This window comes from Ceratotherium simum, chromosome X, assembly GCF_057802395.1.
Source record: "Ceratotherium simum simum isolate JZ-2026a chromosome X, ASM5780239v1, whole genome shotgun sequence".
In the NCBI taxonomy this organism is placed as follows: Eukaryota; Metazoa; Chordata; class Mammalia; order Perissodactyla; family Rhinocerotidae; genus Ceratotherium; species Ceratotherium simum.
In genome coordinates, this window is record NC_141940.1 from 111,804,166 (window position 1) to 111,828,995 (window position 24,830).

At 42.1% G+C, this 24,830-nt stretch overlaps 1 protein-coding gene across 1 annotated transcript; it reads left to right on the forward strand.

Moving 5' to 3' along the window:
- The first annotated feature begins 3,305 nt into the window (after positions 1 to 3,305).
- On the forward strand, positions 3,306 to 21,090 carry SMPX (small muscle protein X-linked). The gene is made up of 3 exons (XM_004435193.3): positions 3,306 to 3,344; positions 14,167 to 14,253; positions 20,951 to 21,090. The coding sequence occupies exons 1-3, from the start codon at positions 3,306 to 3,308 to the stop codon at positions 21,083 to 21,085; spliced, it is 261 nt and encodes an 86-aa protein (XP_004435250.2). The 3' UTR covers positions 21,086 to 21,090.
- Positions 21,091 to 24,830: the final 3,740 nt, after the last annotated feature.

Sequence of the window (24,830 nt, forward strand, 5' to 3'; positions counted from 1 at the left end):
GTCCAGATATGATGACTGTGACCCTGAACATTATGTCATTTTGATTCTTGTGGCCAGGGTTACAGTCGGTCAGCTGCAGACGATTCGGGTTGTAAACCTAGAAATAACCAGGAGAATTTGGGGCAGGGAAAAGCTATAATGCTAGCTCTTTCGTTTACCTAAATGCAAATTATTTCCAGAGTTGTTACACAGTACAAGTTTCAAATGCTTTTCTCCTCTCCCTAAGTGCCAGGCTTGGCATCAATGATAAAGTTCTAGCAACAAATAGATCAATTAATACTGCAGAACCATCTTTTCTAAAGCCCCACTTTGGTTACAGTTTTCCCTCACCCAGCAGGGTAGAGGGCAGCATTCCCGTGTCTTTCTATGTGGGCGCCAAGTTCTGATACATGACAAGGCTGGTGCCTCTTCCCTCTCGGCATATTTCAGGCAGAGTCAACAAGGAGTTAGTTCAGACAGCTGAACATCTTTCTACACCCTTCTCAGGAATTATTTTTAGCTGCAGGACAGAAGATGATTCCCTTCGAGACTGAGCTTTAGCCATTTAATTGACCTTCAAAAAGAACAAAGCCCCCGTCTCCAAATATTGATCTATTTCCCTCTGCATCTCTTCTTATTAAATTAGTGATATTAATGTTGCCAAATTTTTAGTAAGTGAAAGAGTCTTATTTAGCAGTCAGATCTTAGGTGCTGCCCAATCAAAAACCAGCGGACGCATATTGTACTTGACTCAGCATACAGACCATTAAAGGGCCCCATTGACTTGCAGAGCTGCTAGGAGAACTCATCTGTGCTAAGCCAGCAAGCATTGCCATCATCGTATAGGCTTTGTAAAAGTCGATATATGCCTTGTCAAACTTGCCATGTTTCCAAATTTTAGCCAGAACCAGGAGACACAGTAACAGAGTGCTTTAAAGAGTACCTCTTTGGATGAAAAGCTGTGGCCCCCGTGTGAGTGGAGTTGAGCATCTAAGGCAAGGCTTTCTTTTTCGGTCCCGGAACGAGATATGCAGATAAAGAAAGAAGGTGCATTCTACACTCTGCATCCCTAACGGAGGTGAACGCACGGCCAAGGAAACAGCCAGGGAACACTGTCTATTTTTATTCATCAGTGTACTTTGCCCTGATTTCTCTGCGAATAATGAGGACAGCAGGAACGGCTGCAGAACTGATTTACACAAATGTTATCTAGCCTGTTTGCAAGGAATAAGAGCGGGCATCTGACCAAGTTTCTAGAGATGTCTCTATCGCAGATTGACATATACGTTAAGGAGGAATTCGTGTGCAAAGGAGATTATACCAAAGCTATACAGGAGACAAGGCCCAAGGGGTAGCCATCCGTTAGGATCAGAGGTCCATGAAAAACAAAGCAATCCACTAGTCTAGTGAAAAAACAAAATCAGCCTAATTTGTAAAAGAAATCAATGCAGTATAAATAACACAATCATTCATTGCCCGATTTTTCTAAATATTTCAGCCTGCTATTGTAATAACATAAATTCCTAATTCCCATGCTTCAAATTGATGTACAATAAATTTTTAAAAGTTGCCAAGTGATATTTGTTAAAACTTTAGTTGTACATGCACAGACAATACTATATGCTGAGATATTTAAGGTCCTGTGAGAATTATTGCTTTGCATGACTTCTAATAGCTTTTGAGGAACAGAAACATTAAAAATTAAACTACCAAGCTTTTCCTTTTGAAATTGAGCTGTGTGTCCTAGATCCAAAAATTAAAAATCCTTCATTGACTCTTTGACATTGCAGGAAAAACAGCAATCTATTTGAAACCTATCATAGAGCAAAATGCATGCCTGATTGTTCAATTTGTTGTTGCTTTTTAATTTTTTAACCATATTGAAAATAATTCTACCTAGACCCTCATGCATGGAGGCTATATCTATATATTACCAAAACATTCAGGTGAAACTTTTAAAAAGAATTACATTTTTTTTTAGGTATGTGACTCCAAAGACTATATATTTGGAATACTAATTATAAAGATTTTTTTAAATTATGTAATTGTTTAAAACTGCAGATCAATACAGTGATCCAACTCACTAGCAATGGCAATAAAACAAGAAATGTTTGCATCACGTTTTATAGTTCACAAGGCATTTTCAGGAACCTTATGTCATTTTAATTCTTACCACGACCTGTGAAGCAGGTAAAATTTAAGGGAGAGGAAATGGGCCAAGAGACATTGAGTGACTTAGCCCAGGTTATGCAGATCTTATAGCAAATGCTGACACTGCTCTCTCTCCGTGTTCATTTACTCACCAGGTAGCACAAACGCTTACACCAATCACCAGAGGAAATTTGGTCAGCCCATTTTATAATTTGGGTTTAAAAAGCAGCACATTTTTAATTCACTGAGTGTTTAACTTTTTCAATCGGTCCTGGTGACATTTCATAGACCAAGCTCTAACACCACTTAGCCCCGGGATAACAGGCCAGAGTCCGGCCCTTCCCTGCTCCCCCAGCCCCAGTAAACCTCGACCACTAGTCACCGTGCTCTAAGTCAGGTTTCACGAGCTGAGAGAAGGCACAAGTCCTTTGGGAAGGAAGAACTGCTACGTCTTGGGGATCTGACATGGACACGTAAGTCCTATTTGCCTTCTGAGACTGTTTCGTTAAGAGAAAAGAAGACAGGTGAGGCTCGCCGGCTGCCTGTGTTGACAGAGCCCGGGTTCTGGACACACAGAGTGGGGAGGGGTCGCCCACGTCCTCCCAGCGTCTCCCAGGTAGCTGGGCAGAACGGACACGTGCACAGCGAGCAGCGAGCATCGCAGTAGTAAAAACATGGTACAGGGCATTTCTCTTCTGGCGTTCAACGGAGAGGAGGCGCTCCCAAGGGACTGAGGCACAGCCCAGGCAACAACTAACTAAGATCAGAAGTTCAGTTTCAAGCGGAGAGCTTCCGAGGCCCCAAACAAAGGTGTTTTATTCCCACAACCTCTTTGCCTTGCTGCTCTTGACAGGGGGGCAGGAGGGGAGGGAAGGAGATGATAGCACCTTTCAAGTTTCTGATTGCCTATCATTAGCATCAGGGGCGAGGCATCTCAGCATTTCTCCTCCTGAATGATTTATCTGGGAGCTCTAGTGTTCCCTCCCCCGAGGCATTAGGAAGGAGAGTCTCTAAGTAACTTCAGAAACTGAGACTGAAAGAATAGACGGCCAGCTAAAGGGGTGACTGCCCAGTTGAATCATGAGTTAAGTTCTAATTTATCAAGACAGAGAATCTGAAGGCTGCCACCTCTAACAGTTTCTCACTTGTTTTTTTAGGGATAAGACTGCATGAATATGTCGAAACAGCCAGTTTCCAATGTCAGAGCCATCCAGGTAAGTAGGCATATTTGTGTTTTAACATCAGCTCTGCAACTTCTAGCCTGTTTGCTTAATAAATCAGACTTTTTGCAATCGTTCACCCCTGATGATTAACTTCAAGAAGAAAAGAATGTTTCTCTTTATAAGACTCCCAAGGTACAATTGAGAAAGGATTCCAAGGCTGGTAAGGCACAACTGAGAAAGGAGAAGCTATTTTTCTTTAATTGTGCTGAATTGTAAGACAATCAAAGTTTATGAATGAGAATTAAATGATCTTCTTCAAAAATGTAGTGTGTACGTTTTCTGATGTGTATGTTTCTGATGTGCTCATTGATAGAGAATTTAAAAATTCAATTTCTATTTTTATATCAAGTTGAGTTTGTTGATCCATCTGTTTAAAGTACATCTTTCTTTACATGATATCCTTTTCTTGTCAAATGTTCTTCCCAAGGCTTGGGTTTTTATCTTTTGAAGTCCCTATGCTATTATATCTCCTCGTGCCCTCCCAGCGAACAAATTCTTTGGCGGTTTCAACTGACTTAAGTGTCACCCACAGAAAGAGGAGGGGGAAGCAGGCATTTTGGAACACAAATACAATTATTAAAATAACTTTCAATATTTGTTTTTACCCAATACTTAATTTGTTATTTCTCTTAAGGGTTCTGTGTTGAATTCTCAAGTGGCTCCCACCCTGGGACTCTCGGCACAATGCTTTATTGTAAAATTCCGTCTTTCCTTTCTATCAACATGGAGCCACCTGTGCTGTCTCCAAAGGAACTTTTAAACTTTTTTTCTCTGGACTTTTCTAAATACTGGAGAGCATGTGGCAGTTCCAGAATATTTTGGGTCTGATGCACCATCACAGCATAAACGCATTCACAAGCGTTTGACCGTATTTTGGAGGGGTGTGCGTGTGGCCAGGTTGTGGGGTTAGAAATCCTAGCACACACCGGTGATGGAGAGGGGTGGAGGGACAGATCTTTACCCGTCATGACTAATGCATAGCCTGCAATGGATGGGGTTCTTAAGTGGCAAGATGTATAACAACCTCTGGAAACCTGTCATAGAACAAACCACCAAGGAAAGGCCTATGCACTTGGCAAGGATCCGACTCCACATTGCCACGTCTGGCCCTCTGGCGTCCGCCTAGTGAGTCTCTGACATCCCCTGACATTGGTAGTGGAATTTATTTTGCCTCCCAGACCTGTGGGCATCCTTGAGCTTTTGAATCTTCTCTTTCACCCAGTATGCATAGTGATTAGTAGCATGGGCTCTGAAGCCAGATTGCTGAGGTTTGAATCCTGAAATCCATCTTGTACTGGTGTGGGATCGTGGGGAAACTGCTTTACCTACTTGACCTCTCTGCCTCTGTTTCCACATCTGTAAAATGGGGATAATAACAGTACTCACTTCCTAGGGCTACATGTTCAAGATGCTTAAAACAGCGTAGTAAGCCTTCATTAATTGTCAACCGTTATTATAATAATTATCATTCAGGAATGCCTTATGTTAAAGTGATGAAAAATAATACCATTTAATCATTGCATTTGAAGCTCCCGAAGTGCTAAATACAAAAGTTCCTTTTTATTTTGCAGGACACAAAAACATAGTCTTCTCTCGGGCTGCCTTTGCTTTTCTTCCTTTGAAAGCTGAAAGTGTGTTGATTTCTCTCCCTTAGTGCTTCCTGGCCTCCTTCAAATCTACACTGAAAATTCACCAGTATTTTATCTACTAATTTTGACCTTGATATATTTTTAGGTCTGTAATATTTTAAAAGCTGTTATTGACTATTCTCAATAGCTGTTATTATACTGCATTAAAAAAATCCATCTACTCTACCAACAAAGGCAATGCAGTGGTTCCTTATGGATGTGGTATTGCCTCTTTCAATATATTTTTTGCTACACAAAAAGCCTAATTTAATGTGCCTTCAAATGAAATGTTATTTCTTGTGGCGAAATAGGATCTGCACTATCTGGTATTTTCCTATCATCTCTGCATTAACCTAAAGTAGGGTCCATTAAATAAAAGATGAAAAAGGTTACACTATTCCATTTTTATATGGTATACATGGTTTTATATGGTTTATAGTAGGGATATTATTTGGGGTACACTCATGTCTGGAACAAATAGAAAGCCCAATTGATGAGGAAGTGCCTTTGTTGTGTAAATACCACTTAAAGATCTTAAATGTTCTATTCAACACACTCCAGTTGCTTCTCCTTTTTATTAGGATCTTATCTCCAATTCAGCTCAACTGTCATTTCCTGGGTGCATACTTTGTGCCAGGCATTGTGCTAAGTGTAAGCTGTGCAAAGATGAATTGATACCTGATCCCTGTGTTTGAGGTGCTCATGGTCTCCAGGACTTACTAGCTGTGTGACTTTGGACAAGTCATTTATCCTCTTTGTGCCTCAGTTTCCTCATCTGTCAAGTGGAGAGTTAATAACAGTGCCTATCTCATAGGATTGCTGTGTGGGTTAAATGAATTAATACACGTAAATGCTTAGGCCAGTGCCTGGCTCATTGTAATTGCTCAATAAGTATTAACCATTATCATCAATCGTCACCATCATCTAGTTCAACAGTTCCCAAAGTGTGCCTCTTAGAATACTAGTTTTATGGGATATTGTTAATTTAAGGGTTCCATGATTAAATGTTTGGGAAACACTATACTCAGCAAAGTTGAATAGTTTCTTTACTGCAGGATTTCTCAGAGTCCATAACTTGCTGATGGAATCATATATTTCCAAGAAGATAGTGATGAATGTTACATTTTCAAAACATATTGGGCCTTTTTAATGAGTGTCTTGCAAGATAGTATTTTGCACTGCAAACTTCTAGAAATAATGACTTAGATCTCTACTTTGTCTGGATTGTGCAAACTTAAGCCACTGTCAACCCTACGTCTAACAGTCAGGTATTTAGGGAGTTGAATTATCGCACCTACGTGCATCAGACAACATGGAGCCAAACGATTGCTAATTTATGCCCAGCCAATCACTCATTCTGTGAACTTAGTTCATCCTTAGTTTACCCTTCTGTAAAATGGGGATAATCATACCACTTAGTAGGATTGTTATAATGAATAAACAGAATCATGTATGGCAAGTGCCTGATTTATAGCACACAAATTCCTTAAAAGATGGCTCTTCTAACTATTCAAGTAACGCATGGAATGGCCTTCCTTTCTTTTCAACTGGTTCCATTTCCTCCATACCCCAGAAAAAAGGGGGGGCAGAACGAGACCTACTCTTAGAGAAGATGGACAGTTGTCTTTCACATTGACATTGAAGAAGAGATGGCCTTTGAATTGTAAGGGGATTCTATTAAATACACATTTCTTTTTAGTTGTATTAATGAAATCTCAGCCAGGGGCATAAAAATATCCTGAAGGAAATATCCTTCTGTAGCCTGGAGACGGCCTTTGTCTCCTAAGCAGCTGATAAGGCTCTATACCAGATGTTGGCAAACCTTTTCTGTAAAGGACCAGATAGTAAGTATTTTAGAATTTGCAGATCATTGGGTCTCTGTTCTAATTACTCATTTCTGCTCTTCTAGCACAAAAGCAGCCATAGGCAGTACATAAGTGAATGAGTGTGGCTGTGTGCCAATGAAACTTTGTTTACAAAAACAGATGGCAGGTTGAATTTGGCCCACAGGCCAGGCTGTAGTTTACTGACCCTGGTTTTGTACTCTCCAGGCTACTTGTTAAATCCCACTGTTGATGGGAATGGAGTTGCAACCAAGGTAATATCAGCACACTAGGCATACTGGGTCTGATCTCTTCAGATGAGAGAATTTGACATGACAGGTGGTGGGGAACGCTAGAGCTGCTGGGAAATCGAATCCCATCAGCGATCTGCTCTGTGAGCCTTTCTAATGAGACCAAGTGACACTGGCCTCTGGCAGTACCTGCCTGTCCTTCCCCTTCCCCCTGAACACGCCCCCTTTGGTAACCACCACGGTCCTCCCCAGGGCCTCGGCCCATGCAGAGCCAACGTTCTCTGGGTCGTCACTGGTCTTTTCTCTCCATTGTTGATCAAAGTAAGCTGAGTATTATTTGTCCTCTCCCATGAGATCTGAGAGTTTCATGGTTGAATGGAAAAGATTCCTGTGCCCTAGTCTTAGCTCTGCTCTGTGACTTCACCCCCTTGGTCCTCATGATCTGCAGAGGGAGGGTGTTGCATTAAATGACCCCTAAGCCTCTGTCCAGCTTCTAATAGTCTATGAACTTCTTGAGAATACCTTCTAAGGTTTATTATTAGGACGATAATAATAGTCACAGTTTCTTCAGGGTTTACTGTGTACTTGGCACAGTGCAATGGGATTTCCATGGATTATAATGAAAGCTTTGGAGAAGTGAAAGAACTTACCCAGGATCGCACAGCTTGTAAGTAGGAGAGTTAGGACCCGAACTCAAGTTGTTCAGTCTGATCCTAAAGCCTGTGTTTGCAAGCAGTCTGCAGCACTGTCTAGTTTCTTTGCTTACCATCCCCACCCTGGCACAGAGAGTGAGGATGGAGGAGTGGGTGTGGACCACTTAAAGGGTAATCATAAGTAGCAAGGCTACTTGAGGGACAGTTACCATTTTATGGATGCTAGGTCCTCCCTTTTAAAGAGCTCAACTGACATTCAGAAAGAGTGTCAGCATTTCAGCGAAATACACAAAAATGTATTTAAAACATAAAAAATGAACTTTCATTTGCCGTTTGTTTTCATGTAGACTCAAGGCCTTTTCTTTGACCACGGATCTACTGTTTCTTTCTTAGGTAAACAGAGAATACATTGTTTATGATTTCCAATGCTGGTTTCTTTAAAGTGCAGCCAGAACTTGAATGTAGTAGTCTGACTCTTGAGTGGCTTCATCGTTACCCCCAGCTAGTGATCTTTGCTGCTCTGACGAGGGCTCCATACTGGTGACATGAGGCAAGCAATCATATATTGGTTAAAAGGTGTCATTTTTTGAGGCTGACATTCACAAGTACTTCAGAAATATAACCTGTCCCCCACCAATTGTATGCATTATCTTAATAGCTGTACAGTACATTCTTGAAATCTGCTTTTCCCTGGATGACGAGACTACAGTTGAGTCATTCAGGAAATTACTGAAGGGAACAAAAAGTGTTGAGAACAGAGGCAAAAGGAAAAAAAAGAGAGAGAAAACTTTTCAGTATGAAACACCGTGGGTGAAGAACAGTGGCTGAGTGGGAGTTTCTCAAAATTGTGTTGAGTGGGAAAGTTTTGTGTGTTATGAATCCATTCCACATTTCAAGAATCCCTAAAGACAAAGAACTAATGCATTCTAGTGATATAGAATTTTACTTTAAAATAGGCTGGACTGTATTTCAGTCGGTATGTGTGTGTGTGTCTGTCTCTCTTAATTTACACTAATAATCAAATAAGAATCTCATTTTTTAATCAGCTACTGAGAAAATACACCTCTTTCTGAAAGTCTTCTGTGAAGATGCTAGAAATCTCAGAATGCCATATTCTGCTCCATTCAGAGAAGGACTAGGACTGTAAGAATAGCAAGGCACAGAAAGAAATACTGCAAAATGCAACACTATAGGGTTTCCTCTGCTCTCGGCATGGGAGAAAGGCATGGGGGAGGCTATAGATTCTGGCAGGAGCTGCTGAAAACTAAAGCTAGAATCAGTAGGGGGTCATCTGAGACAAATATGCAATGGGAGGAAACTCCAAAAGCCTCAGCATTAAAAGGAGAGACAGAGTGGGGACCAAAAGGAAGGGGGAAATAAGAGAACAATGGCTGTGGAAAGCAAAGTGGATAGGGATTGTCAGTGCCCAGTGCCTGGCAGCTATCAGAATGCAACCCACTGGGGAAAGAAGATGTCATTCCATTGTAAGTCACATGGGAGTGACTGTAGAGAGAATATTGTTTCCAGAATCCTTGGGCTCAAAGCTTGGAGCCAAACAGGAGAACAATACAAATTATTAAGGGAGTAGTGGAATTAAATTACAGGGAATTCTTTCTACTTTTCTTCACCTGGTGAGATCAAGTGGAGTATTCATTTCACATCAGATAGGTCTAGTATCAGGGAACTGTATCCTGTTCTGGGAAAAGATGATCTAGTAGATTTTTTCCATTCCCAACTTCGAGGATGTAGCAAATTATGTATAGCTTGGGAAAGTGACGCACTGGGTCTGCTGCATCAGGGGCATATTTAAAAATATCTAAGATGAATAAACCTCAAGGAGGAAAAAGAAATGCAAGGGAATGTATTAAAAAACGAAAAAACAAAAGCCTGCTTCCTTTGCATTTATACAGAATCTATATAGAGAAGGAAGTCCAACCTTCTATCAACTCCAGGTCATTGATGTTAGACTTTTTCTGGGTTTGTTTATTCTTTCATAAAAATGTAGCTCATATTCCAAACCCATTTTGAGTAGTAAATACCATACCCAATTTGTAGATGGAAAAATTGAGTCATCGAGAAGGTATTTTATTTGCATTTAAACAGAGCAAGTCAGTGAAAGAGACAAGAATATGACACAATTCTCTGGCCAATGGAATAAAAACAAAGAGCTACAGATCTACATATTTCCATCAAATTCAAGTTAAAAGGAATTTTTCTTATGGCTATAATTTAGTCTGTAATCTGTCACTCAAATGTCACTGCCCTACAGTTATATTAATGAAACAGCTCTAATCGTTTACAGAGCACTCCTCTGACACTCCCTTAAGGTGTACATAATGATTGGATACTTGACACGTTCTGAGGCTGCTTTGGATACTGTCAATATTTGCTGTCAAAAAACCCATTTAAGTTCCTGGTGTCTTGAGTGATGCTTTAAAGATGAAAAAGCATCCAGTTGGTGAGATAATGGCTCATTTTTTAATGTGGCTTTTCTTTGACACCTATTCTGGAATTATCCATTTTGTGTGCCCCTTTTTGAAGGCCATTCTCAAAGTGTAAGTCTGCAGTTTTAGAGCTAGTTTCAAGAATTTGAGAGTGCTTAGAGCTAACTTTGGTCCAGTGCAAAGAGCTCATTGGAGAGGGGTTTGATAGAGTGAGAAGGTCCATCCCTAAGGTCAGGCAGCTTCATTTGGAATCCTGGCTTTTCCTCGCACTGTTTGTGTGACCTTGAGCAAACCATCTAACCTCTTTGAGGCTCAGTTTCCTCATCAGTAAAACGAAGATGATGATACAAACCTCAGAGGTTTGTTGTGAGGGTGCAGGTGTTGTGATGACCTAGGCTGAATCTTGGGGTGTGGGGGTGGATAAGGTAGTTTGTGGTGGATGGGGCAGGGGCAGGGGCAGGGGTAGCTACTGTCCCAGAACCTCACCGCCAGGTTACGATGAAAGGTAGTCTTGAACCAAACTCTGCCACACACAGACATGTGTCCCATTCATTAGCAAGCAAGCATAAAACCGTTGGTAGTCTGTCTGTGAGCTCGATGAAGCCTCAGCTCTTGTCCCTTTAAGTGCTCTGAGTGACTGCCACCTTGCATAAAAGGTTCACGTGAGACAGGTGGGGCGATTGGATCCTGTTGCCCTTAGTCGGCAGCAGCCAGCTGGAAATCCTCATTATTAATGGCTGGAGACTGGCCCATGCAGGGATCACTCCTCAAGCTCCATCTCTGAAGAGGCAAGCTAGAGGCATCAGATTCTTACACTCTGTTCAGCAGGGTGAGGATTGTCTCTCAAATATTTTAACCAATCTACATATGTTAACATCCTTTAATTTCACCATTAAAAGCCATTTTTAATGCTTGTTCTGCTATTTCACCTATTTTTGACATTTCTTTAAACATCAAATCCTCAGGTGTTGGTGGAGCTATGGCTAACAGAAGCACTGGCAATAGCAATCTTGGGAATGTGGTCTTAGTGATATTTTACCACCTAACCACCCCAGGAAGATGAACTCCCAGTTAGAGCAATAGAGTTCCCTAGAGTTGAAGTTTAAACCAACCTGCGCCGGCCGGCCCCGTGGCTTAGTGGTTAAGTGCGCGCGCTCTGCTACTGGTGGCCTGGGTTTGGATCCCGGGCGCGCACTGACGCACCGCTTGTCCGGCCATGCTGAGGCCGCGTCCCACATACAGCAACTAGAAGGATGTGCAACTATGACATACAGCTGTCTACTGGGGCTTTGGGGGAAAAAAAAGGAGGAGGATTGACAATAGATATTAGCTCAGAGCCAATCTTCCTCAGCAAAAAGAGGAGGATTAGCATGGATGTTAGCTCAGGGCTGATCTTCCTCACACACAACACAAAAGACCAAAAACCAACCTGCACATATAAAATATCACACTGTCTATGCTAAAGTAGTTTAAAGTAAATTATAGACACCTTAACAACAGGCAGAGCAAACATTTTAAATATATATTAATACTCACCCACTTAGGGATGATCTCTTTCAATGGTTGTCGTATTGGGCCCCCAAGTTCCAAGGAGCTACTCATGGCCCAGGCCTTGGGGGAAGCAGACGGGGTTCTGGGCTCCCTACCACCTTACCTTAGGTGCTCCACCTAGCAAAGCAGCTCCACCTCCACCTATTCTGCATTTTAGATATTCTCACAATACTTGACTTGAAGGAAGGGTTTCATGGCTAAGAGGTTTGAAAACCATTGACCTAGCCTAACATGCATATTACAAATGGCGAAGAAGAGACCCAGAGCAGTTGTCACTTTTTCAAGCTCAAAGAATCTATAGGAACTCCTAGCACTGGGCTCTTCTCAGTACCATAAGCCACCCAAGTACCATGGAGAGGCTACATGCATTGCTAAAATTAATCTCTGAGCAGGAAGAGGTGGTATACCCATAGCGTGTGCTTTATTGAATATATCATCCTAGATAACCTTTACGTGCTCCCTTACTGAAAACTACAACTTACGGTAGAGCATACACACTTGACTAAATGGGTTAGTTTAGCAATCAAGTCTTCCAGAAACAATCTTTTGAACTCATTGTTTGGAAGATGCCCCCTGTAGATGCTTAATAGATGGGTCGGGGTGGTGGTGATCTAACTAAACTTTTAACTGGTTAACCTTCTCCCAAATAGTCCCTAAATTGACTTTTCCCTTCTTTCACCCAAACCCTGTAGTAATAGAATACTTATTGGTTCAATATAGATCATCTTCTGTGGGTCTTATTAACATTATTTTGATCTTATTTCAGGACCCTAATGATATTTCATCCAATCTAAGACACTGTCAATCATAAAATACCGTTATATTATTTCTTGCTAAGAAATAAAAAACATGCCAATTTAAATTGTAGATACCATAGATTGTAAGACACATTCTGATTTCAGAGATACTAAAAGAGGCGCATCTTGGAATTCATGAAGTATGCTACCATATTTGCCACCATATAAGACATATTTTTCCCCTTGTCTTATGCCCCCTCCTCCTCCCACTCTAAGCCACCCAATATTTCCATTAAGCAGAGGAATAGCATAGAAGGCCCAACCTCAGGTTTTCCAAAATGCTTCTCTCTAAAATTATGCTGCACTAATATTTTACCATGTCTGGTACTTACTGATCAAAAATACTTCTTGGCTTGTTGGCCCTAGGAATGGTGATGTACCTCTCTTGTTATCTGCCACAAACACTTTGGATCTGTTTCCTCTCTGTGGGATCAGAATTATTCTAGTAAGGAAGGGGGTTTTAAAGCCCCTATGTGGAAAAAGTCACTTCCTGCTCTCAGGAGCAGAACACAGACTTGCCATGTTGCCTGAACATGGACACTGAATACTTCCCATGTCTCAAGTTAAACATTCCCCTGGCAACAGAGCTCATACCAGGCGGTTCCAAATGGACCTTATCACACTTCCTAATCATTTTGTTTGGTGTGGTACCAAAATCATCCAAACTGTGTCATAAGGTAACAAATATTTTGCTCAGGCACCATTTTCATGCATAACATCCAAGTGCAATTTTAATTTTTCAAGCCCACATATCCAATTACTCATAAGGCAACGCTTTATCTTAAGTGGAAAAAAATTGTTCTACCTTAAAAAAATGTTTTATTGCTTATTTTATGTAAGTGATACTACTGGTTGAAGACGTTTTTGGTCTGCGTTAAATATTCTCGCCTTTTGATATCAGATGAAATATGGACAAAATTCACATTTACATATTCTCTTCCCCAAGTTCAAATTAGTGTTTGTATATTCCTTACATAATTTAACTTTTGGCATATTTCATGTTTACCAGAAGGTATTTTATGTTTACTGGTGATGGAATTTGGTACGTTATCTTAATAAAGGACAAGATTCTGTGAATTGCGATACCAATGAACTTGACTTGCCAGCATTCTCCTTACGCACTGACCCACACAGTGGTGTGTTGGAGAGAAGGTAGAAGAATGTCAATTACAGAGACCTAAGGAAGTGCTGGAACAGCCACAGGACATTATGGAAAGGAGGAGGCAGCTTAGGAGGTGTGAGTGCCCCCCTGCCAAGGTAAATTTGAAGGAACCTGAAGGAGGGCTAAGGTGTGGGATGGCTTCTATGATGCTATTTCCTCCTTTCCTATCATTATGTGTTCCTTCCTCATCTCAGAGAGAGGACAAGATTAGGCACCACAGGAGGGCAACAGCCAGAATAAGCTGTCTTCAAATTCTTCCCTCTAACGGGGAACTATGAAATCACTGTGCAGACCTAAGGATGAGTACTAGAAATCTGTAATAAATGGAAGTCAAATTTTCCTTTGCGTATTTTTGTACTGTCATTACAGCAATTTTGTTGAGGTAAAAAGCTTTAAAAAGATGTACTTTTCAAATGCATTTTTCCTCACAATGATTACTGTCTCAGAACGTCATTGCAATTTCTTACTTTTCATGAGCTAAATCTTCCTTGTTTTCTCTTTTAGGCAAATATAAATATTCCAATGGGAGCCTTTCGGCCAGGAGCTGGGCAACCCCCCAGAAAAAAAGAATGTACTCCGGAAACGGAGGAGGTGAGGAAAACTTACCTGACAGAGCTCAGCACTGTCTTTCTCCTCCAAAATCCTGACTAGAGGGGGGCAGAGGCAGGGTGAGGGCTGCTCTCCAGGACAAGGGAGGGAACGAATGGATGTGGGTCAAGGAGTCATCACATAGTACAGACCTTTCTTTGGTTGTCTTGCTCAGTCAGCCATGAAACATACTGCCCCTTGCTTCCCTTCAGGCGAATTTAAGTGCCTGGCACAGTTATTTGAAGATGCTGAGTTTAACATCTATTTTGTTGATTGGTTGTGTGTCTGAGTGTGTTTGTGTGTGTGTGCGAGGGGAGCGTAGCCTCTCAGATGCTCTTGGTCCAGCGACAGTCACTAGCTTGGTAAGTTTTCGCTCTGGAGCTTTTGTTGAACTGAACAGAATGTATTTAGTATAGCTTCTGATGAGTGGGGAAGCCCAGTGGGAGCGCAGGTAATAAGCACGTTAAATTACTTGTGGATTCAAACAAAAGCCCCAATCTCTGGGTATTTCCTTTGAAAAGTGGACTTTACAAGGGAGTGTATCAATTTCTGTATTTTTTCCTCCCTCTAATTCTTTACCTCTCCTCCAAATTCAAATACTCAGTCTTCTAAAATGGAGGCTAACATTAATAAAGAATGCAATTAATAGAGAAGAGCTCCCTCCCCAAATGTTTATATTTCTTCCCCAATTGTGACTTTTCTGATGAAACCTGGAAGGTCTGATTATGAAAAAATAAAAAATTAAGGTTTTGGAGCGTGTCATTAGCACCAGAGGAGGAAAATGGGATTAAATGATGCCACAGGGCATAGCAAACTGTATTTTATTGTTTTAAAAAGGTGAAAAGGCTTTTTTAACTTTTGCAGGTGACATTTTTGGTATTTGCCCCAAAGGAACACCTATCACCATTTCAAAGTTTCCAAATAAAACTTTGGTTGTCCTGCCTCTAACCTTTTTTCTGTAAATAATTCCTGATGTGATCCTACGTTAGTAGTTCCAGTCCTGTATCAATAGAAAGATAATTTCTAAAAGAAGGAGATGACGTATTTGAGTGACATCACCAAGTTCTGGAATTTCAGCCACTAGGTCACCTTTGATGAATAAAACTTTTGAACATGCAAGTTGAAAAGATCCCCTGCTTTTAGGGCATATAATCTCAAGTTCTGATGCTGCTAACTTGGCCATCCAGTTAACTCATGATCATGAGCTCTCCCTCTGGGACTGTGGGCAAGTATTTCTGAGTCTATGTCTGCAAAAATACGATCTCCTCCTTTCCTCAGAGGGTCGCTGTGAGGAAAGAGTCAGTGATAGAATCAACGTGGCATAGCCTAGCAGGTTTTCAATAAATGATTGTTCATCGATTGATCTAATTATCCAATTTTCATCAAGGACTCCTGGGTCTATTATTTTGTGTGTTGTAAGAAAAAGGCATGAGGAGGTAGAAGGGAGGGCAGTGGAATTCTTCCTACACCTCCATTTATCTGTAACTAGGTTTTCTTCCTGTGCTTCCTCTTAAGCTGTGTCTGTCACTACTATGACAATCAGCCAGAAAGTAGCTTGACCCTCTTTTCTCACTAAATTGACTCATATAACAGTTGTTTTGGAGTCTTGCATCTCATCTTCTGTCTGTGGTCCAGGTGGTCCCTCCTCCACACAAGTGTCCCAGTTAGGAGGTTGGGGAAGCACTTTGCTCTCACACTTGCCATACCCCCAATCTGATAGTTCCAGCACATTTTAAAATAGCCAAGAACTGATACAGCCTGGTTTGTGAACACCTAGTTTATGACCAGCCACATATACAAATGGCCAACCAATATTCTTTTTTTTTTTAAGATTTTATTTATTCAGTTTTTCCCCCCAAAGCCCCACTAGATAGTTGTATGTCATAGGTTCACATCCTTCTAGTTGCTGTACGTGGGACTCAGCCTCGCGTTGGACGGAGAAGTGGTGCCTCGGGGCACTCCCGGGATCCGAACCCGGGCCGCCAGCATCAGAGCGCGCGCACTTAACCGCTAAGCCACGGAGCCGGCCCTCAACCAATATTCTTCATAGGATGGAAGGGAGCGAGGTATCCACAGAGATCCAGAGACCCCAGGACTGTTTATTGAACTGAGCTACACCTTTCTCATGGGGCTCATGGGTCGGGAGGGTGATGTTAGGGGTTGTATTCCCTTATTGTAAGAGCAGAAATGAACTCTCAGGACTCGTGGGGCCTTAGGGAGGGGTGGGATCCAATGACCCAAGTTCTGGGCTGGATCTTAGAGTAAGTTTCTCATGAACACAACATTGTAAGGGGAGCAGTAGGCAGCTTGGCTTGCCTACAAGGTGGGTTAAGTAGGATTTTGTGGGCTCACTTGAGGTCCCAGCCACCTTTTGTGGCATAGTTTGAATGGGAAAATGGAATCTGAATTCAAAATAACTTATACAGCCACACTTTTTGTTGTTATCCAGTTTGTAAACTTGGAATTGCTTACTTTCGTAGATTTGGGATTCGTTGCCTAGCCTTGCATTAAGAAAATCACTGCATAAAGTGGAGATCATAACATACCATTCCTGAACAGAAGAAGTCACCTCTATCACAGCCAGTAGCTCCCCCATCTCAATCCTGACACCCTTTCAGACTTGAATAAGAGAATATACTCCAGCAGAAAGCCAGGATGAGCCTTTGGCCGGCTGACAAGGCCTGTGAGCACTGGCTGGGTCTCGGGCCCACCTGTGGTCTCTGTGAGCCCTTTGCTCTACTTACAGAGCTGGAGTGCACCCTCCATCTGCCAGGCCCAGCCGGAGTGTGGCATGTGCCTGACACAGATGCCTTACAGACAAATCCTAATAAGCGTGGCTGGTCTTTTGCATAAGACAAGGCAGCTGCTTGCTTAAAGTAATTTGAAGGATATTGACAAGCCCCCACTCTGCCTCCCAAGCTTCTTTTGACTGAAATTCCATCATTATTAAGCCACAAAATAACACATTGGGATTTTCTGTTAATTATTTTCCTCTCCACCTGGTCCCTTTACACAATGCAAACACACGATTTAATTCTGGTCCCACCACATCCTAGCTGTGTGGCTATGGGGATGTTTCTTACCCCCTTGGCCTCAGTTTCCTCAACTGTAAAATAGGGTTGATTACAGGTTGATTACATTTATAGGATTGATACGAGGACTGAATGAGTTGGTACACGTAACTTAGAAGAGCTGGCAGTGTGCTTGTTGTTATTATTAAGTCTTCAGTGTTTGAGCAGGAACAAGCACATCGGACTGTATTGCTCCACATAGGAGAGTTTAGGGGAAAACTCGATAGGGCATCCGGTAGTAAGGAGGGAGATGAAGGCGAAATAGCTGGAAAATGGTTCACCATTTTGCCAAATTTTACAAATACTCCATCACCCCCAAGGGGAACTTTTCCCTTGACAACAGCCCTTCCTGAAACTGGCAGTGGTGCTGGGGCTGACAAGCCTTCTCTCGAGCTCTCTTTAGCTAAACAAAAGAACGTCTTCCATGCCCCTGCTCAATTCAAATATCTACGCACAACAGAAAAAAAAGAACATACTTTTTAGCCAAATGGGGCCATGTGGAACCCTGCTTGTTCATGCTTTAATTTATTATAATTCTTTTTTTTTTTAAAGATTTTATTTATTTATTTTTTCCCCCAAAGCCCCAGTAGATAGTCGTATGTCATAGCTGCACATCCTTCTAGTTGCTGTATGTGGGACCCAGCCTCAGGATGGACGGAGAAGTGGTGCCTCGGTGCGCGCCCGGGATCCGAACCCGGGCCGCCAGCATCAGAGCGCGCGCACTTAACCACCAAGCCACGGGGCCGGCCCATTATAATTCTTACAATAAAAAATTCATAGAAGAAATGGAATCTGATTCCCATTATTTTTTAAAAGATGAGAGAAGATTCAGTTAAGAATATGCACCACCACTAACCCCCTTCTTGAGTCAATATTATAATATCTACTTAAGTGTATCCACTTAGAATTTTCCATTATATGTGACATTACCAAGTCAAGTACTAAAAGTATTACCTTGATAAATGAAAAACACAGAGCAGTGAGGTTTTAATAACTTGAAAGTGCCTAGTATTAAATATTATCATCCTTTATCTGCATACATTCACATGATAAACCTTTGCACATAGACACATAACTACACATAGGCTTTATGAGTTAAATGTGCCAGTATAGCACATTTTTATATCACAAAGATAGTGAATGTGACTTACCCGGGAACTTCTTAACAGAAGGAATTGGAAACATTTTTCTCCTTCATGCTTCTTTATTAAGATCTATCCACCTAACAACCATGGGAACATTTTTTTGTGTGTGTGAGGGAGATCAGCCCTGAGCTAACATCCATGCCAATCCTCCTCTTTTTGCTGAGGAAGACCGGCCCTGAGCTAACATCTATTGCCAATCCCCCTCCTTTTTTCCCCCAAAGCCCCAGTAGATAGTTGTGTGTTATAGTTGCACATCCTTCTAGTTGCTGTATGTGGGATGCCGCCTCAGCATGGCCCGACAAGCAGTGCGTCGGTGCGTGCCCAGGATCCGAACCCAGGCCACCGGTAGCAGAACCCTGGGAACATTTATAAGTGAGGAAACATTATTCATTTCACTGCTACACATATTTTAAAAAAGCACTTTATAGCCTTGTTTAAAATTTCTAACAGCCTAGCAAAGAACATTTTGGAATACCTGGTCCTCCAAGTGGTTGTTTAACAGTTTTAATTATTGCTTCTAAATCTGCGTTTATAAATGATGAATGTGTATGCACGATGAAAGGAAGCCGATCCTATGGCTCTGTACATTGACTTGGGGAAACAATATTTTCCAGATATTTACAACAGGTACAGTCTACATTGAATTACTTTATCATTTCGTGTGGGTGGCAGGTTAGCTATTTCATCAGCACTGTGCCAGATTCAAAGAAAAAGACTACAGGAAAAACCATTAGCCATTAGTAGAATAGCACCTTGATATTTTATATTTCTAATCATCCCCTCAAATAAGCAACTTAAAAACATTTCTATAAAGGACATGTCTACCAAATAATTGGTTAGATTTCAGGAAGCTTGAACACTTTCTTCCCTTTCCCTTTCAGTTCTAGCCAATTTGAGAACTAGATGTAGGAGCCAGATGAGGGCTAAAGCATAGCATCGCTTTAATCCCCAGCTGACAGGGCTGCCTAGGTAGGCTGGCAGCAAGTATGGGCACAAGGCTTGAACCTGAGGCAAACCTGTGGTTTCTTATTCCTCTTCCCTGGAACTGTATTGGTTGACTCAGTTGTTGGCCGAGCAGCTGGTGCTCTGCCAGTCTCACACTGAGACAGTGTTAGTTTGGGTCCTCCAAGAAGCAGACCCAAAGATGGGATTCGACATGCAAAATATCTATTGGGGAAAGCGCTTGTAAGGAAAATGGGAGAGTCGTCAGACTGCGATGCAGGTGAAGGAGAGTGGGACAGAGGGTTGGGCAGAAGCTTCTTAGACTTGAGTGCTGTTCTAAGAAAATTCTCAAGCCAAAGTCCCTCCCAGAGGAGTCCCATGTCTCCCAGGAATGGGCCCGCCTAGGGATACTGTGGCAGTCAGTCATTGGCCATGAGCAGCCGTGGGAAGCGTGACCTCAGCACGGTGACAGGCGGGTTTCAGGGTAAAGCAGCTGGGGCCGTCATTCAATTACCCTCCCTGCAGGAAACTGATCCGAGAGGCGTGTTCTCGAGGCTGCCAGGGTGATCAAATGTTCCTTTCGACACCTTCCTTCCAGGGCCACGGAGAACATGCCCCCACCTCTAGCAAACGGCAGGAATGAGATAACAAGCAACTTTCTTCTGTAGTAATGAGTTGGAGATCTAGGAGCCACACACAGCAACTGATCATATTGTTTTATAATCACTGGTAATATGTATGTTTGGTGTATGTACATAGAAGCATAGATTTGTTACTATGGTATGTTCTCAGGATTAATCAGCTAAACAACTGTCAACAAACATGTGTGTGCGCTTCTGTACCAGGCATTGGAGGAGCCACAAAAAAGGCATAGGATATGGTCTTGCCCTAAAGCTGTAACAACATAAAAACATAAAATGATAGGAAATTTAAGATACTTTTCCAAAGTAGGAGGGGTGAGCCGGGCCTCCTGTTGTTCCATCCCATCCCACCCATGTTCAAAGAGGTTTTGCTCATGTCAATTTCGGTTTGTTTATGCTTACCAGAGATGTCATTGGAACAAAGGCTGGCAGCCACTGCACCCCCAACAAAAAATTTGAAAAATCCTGGACTAAGTCATTGTTAGAGCCAGCCGTGCACTAACATTCTACAAATCTCTGCCGTCCCGGCATATTATGATCATATGATACTAAATTAAATTTGATCTTGTAAGATGCTTCTCTAGGAAACACAAATCCTTCTAACAAGTGGTAATTTTTATTAGTTATCAGATACTGAACAGTACTCTAGTGTTTCCTAAGTCACGTGGAAATCACTCGCTTTCTTCTTCCAAACTTTGTTCTACAGTCCTCTACAAACTTCAGGAGATCTTCTTGAAACTCTGAAGGTGTGTCAATAGCACAAGAGAAAGTCACTCTGCTAGAATTATACTCTGGCGTTATTCTTGCTTTAATTTTTTTCTGGCTCATGTCCATGACTCAGGGAGACCAAATGTCATTTTTGGTGAGCTGAATCTGTCTTCTTTGTTTTCTTTCTCTTCAGGGTGCTCCTCCCACCTCAGATGAGGAGAAGAAGCCAATTCCAGGAGCGAAGAAACTTCCAGGACCTGCAGTCAACCTATCAGAGATCCAGAATATTAAAAGTGAACTGAAATATGTCCCCAAAGCTGAACAGTAGTTGGAAGAAAAAAGGTGAGTGAAAAACTATTTCATTTGTGTCAAAAAGATCACTGTAAAATGGTTTAAGGAAGCCTTCCACAGAAGGAGTCTGGAATTCCAGAAGTGTTTATTAAGTATCAGGGCCTTCAATTTTGGCCAGTATTTCTGGCGCAAAGGTTTTCTGGTACATATAGCCAAGCTTTGGGGCCTATCTTATTCCATAACCAGTTAGAGAGCCATTGAGGATGTTTGCCTACCATCCCCTTTCTGATCACCTTCTTAGTTGGGGAAGGATGGTGTTGGGAAAGGAAAGATGCTTGGGAGGGGGCCTTGAGGAGCTTTTGATCTTGTGGTCCAGAGAACCCTCCCTCATTCCATGCCTCAGTTTCCCCACCCAGATGCCACAAACAGCAATGAGCTATTCCTGAGCTGGAGGATCAGAGAAGCAAGGAGCTAAGGAGGTTTGGTGGTAACCCAGGTGTGTGTAAGGCAGACCAAGAGGACCCGGTAATGACTCTGGGTGTGGACTAGTGAAGGGTAGACTCAAAATTGTACCTGCCACCCAAAGAGGCACTGCAAGCAGGGCCTGTGACCTTATTTTCATTTTAATTGGATCTGTTCAATAATGATCCCCTGGTGAGGGCTCAACCCCACCCTTCATCCGCAGCCCTGACACTTGCGGACTGGTATGGGAATTCTGCCAGCAGTGGGCTTGTGGAATTGGCCTAAGTCATCACTCTTTCTCCTCTGAGACCCTGGGAACAAATCTACTCTATCCAACATTACTGAATTCCACTACGCACAGTTTATCCCATTTCTTAAGCAGAAGTTTAAGTCTAGAAGAGAGGAATCTATACTAGGAACATAAAACAGGTATTTATCTGGCTGATTGTCCATTCATTCATTTGTTCATCCACTCACTCATTTATTCAGCCAATATGTATTGAGTATCTGCTATGTGCTGAACATTAGACACATTTATTAATCACTTACCATGTGCCAGATACTGTGTGAAGAGCATTCTATCCATCGTTTCTGCTAAGCCTCATGATACCCGATATTGCCCCCATTCTTGAGATGAGTTGTAGAGAGACTGATTTTCCCCATCTATCATGCATCCTAAAGAGGGGGTCTGACTTCAAAGTTAGTGCTGTCACCAGTTGCTATACTGCTTCACCCCTTCCTTCCACTGCACCTTCCAGACGGATTGAACACTCCTTGTGGGTGTTAGGGTGAAATCTTCTGACCACGTAGATGGCAGAGGAAACACAGCAACGGGGCTTCTACAATGAGTTCTACGACCATAGAATGAATCCCAGGAACCTGGATGGGGACAAAGTGATGTGAGCAGGAACTGACCTGAAGCGTGGCTACACACACTTGTTATTATTTATGACAGAATGCGACCAATTGATGACTGAGCATCATTATACTCAGTCCTGCTTGTATTGCCAAGCTGAGATGAAATAGTCTAATATGCTTGGGATGAAGCTGCAGAACTTTCTTGTGAGAAAGTTCGACGAAGGGAAATTAACTTTTTGTAATATTTATTATCATTACCCAACCAAGGCTGTTCAGTTAGACACATGAATTTTTAATGCAAACTTTAAAGGGTTCTGCTTTTATGAAATCCATGTCGACCTAAATCTAACCCTAGTTCTGGTTTCAAAAGAACTTGGTTTTGAAAATTCAAAGGAATGCTTTTTTAAAATGAGCTCAGAGAGGATCTCGCCGTGTTGTTCGGCAGCAAAGTTGATTCCGTAGCCTTGGATCTATGGTTATAGTAAAGGGGAACAATATCAACTCAATAAAATATTGAAAAGGTACCAGAGTATACAGAACAAATTTTTTGTTACTTCATTTTGTCAGAGAAGACTAATGATTCTTCTCTCCTGGACAAATTCTAATAATGCAAAACCACTCAGAAAGGCCGATTTGTCCTTATTCTACAGGAATATGAAAGCCTAAGTTGTCAGGGTAATTGATTTGAATTCCAAATGAGTACAGTCATTGTTTTAAGCCAAAGGATGATCTTTATTTCTTGTAGAAGAGGTAGCAAGCTTGTTTGCTTTTTGATTCATCAATTCTTCTCCTGCAAATATGTCAGATTTTGAGACTTCCATGGTCATGGTTTGTGGTCACAGAGGGAGGGCATTTCTTAACGTTGGTTGATTCAGTGGACTCATAAGCAACAAATACCCTGGACCAGCCATCATTTAGCCCCTCACTGGTTGGACTGACTTTCTCCTTCTTGGGCCACCACTTTGTCAGCCACCTTCACCATGTATTGTTCAATGATTTAATCAAACAGATTGTTGTTTGAAGATTGAGTGAATAAGTCCGTAGTGGCAAACACTGTGAAAACCACAAGACTCAAGGCTCAAAGTCCAGGTTATAACTATTACAATACTTGAGATATATAAAGCAGAGCAGCATCTCCTTCCAGCTGAGAACAGCACCTACTTTTAAGTGGGATTTCAGATTCTTTCCATGCCCTGTGTCCTGGCTAGAACCGTTCATAGAAATTGATTAAAAACATTATAGGACAAGAACTAGAAAGGCCAATGACTAGCCAGTTAGAGATCAGGAATCATGGCTTGTGGCAAAGGGCTTAGGGCGTTGACCCAATCAGGAACCAGAACCAGGCAACATAGAGACAGCACACACCGACTCAAGACCAAGAGACACGAGAGTATCCCAAATGGGGCCCCAATCCAAGCTGTAATAGGCATGGGGCAGGTAAGGTCGGGTATACAGCCACATACCTCTCAGGAGTCTCCTGTGTGATTTAAGATGGCCAGATGGTGATTTAAGCAAGTCCAGGAGCCAGATGAAGAGATAGGACCAGTGGCAATGTCTGAAAACCAAGAGCTTTTTTTTTTTTTTTTTTTTTTTTTTTTTTTAAGATTTTATTTATTTATTTTCCCCCCAAAGCCCTGGTAGATAGCTGTATGTCATAGCTGCACATCCCTCCAGTTGCTGTATGTGGGACACGGCCTCAGCATGGCCAGAGAAGCGGCACGTCGATGCGCGCCCGGGATCCGAACCCGGGCCGCCAGCAGCGGAGCGCGCGCACTTAACCGCTAAGCCACGGGGCCGGCCCTACCAAGAGCCTTCTGACCCTCCCATGCCTGCTTGTTTGCTGCACGATCAGGAATCCCCCATGTCCACCGTCAGAAGCCACTGTCAGTTTGTTTGCTTGTTTGCCACTTCAGACTTCATGGACAGCAGTCTGGGGAACCTGGAGAACTGCCAAGAGCTGGTATCCAATAGACCTGTGTCTATCCAATAGAATCTGTGTCCATTTCTGCTCCCTCTCAACCCTCAGATCAGACCACACGTGCCCAGTAAAGAACCTTTGTCACTAGGTTCTGTACCATAGGCACTTTCTTTATTCTGTGCTAACATATGTAGACGTTCAACTTGGTCCCTGCTCTCAGGATACTTAAGTCTTGACAGAAAGATAAAAATAAAATACTTCAAAACGTAGATAACAATTCAAGAATTAGATTGCTCAGTGATTCAAGATATCCCACTGCTGTTTATGACCCACTAACAAGTAGGCAGTAGAGATAACCAATGTTATGACTTATGAGAGGGGGAACTCACAATGATTTGGGGTCAGGGACAATTTTAAGGAGATGGTGGGAATGGAATGGTTTAAACAGAGACTCAGAGATAGCCTCTGGACATATGAATGTCCAGAGCATCATTAATGGACCAGCATGGTGAGATCAAATAGTTCCTCTAGGGCAATACTTCTT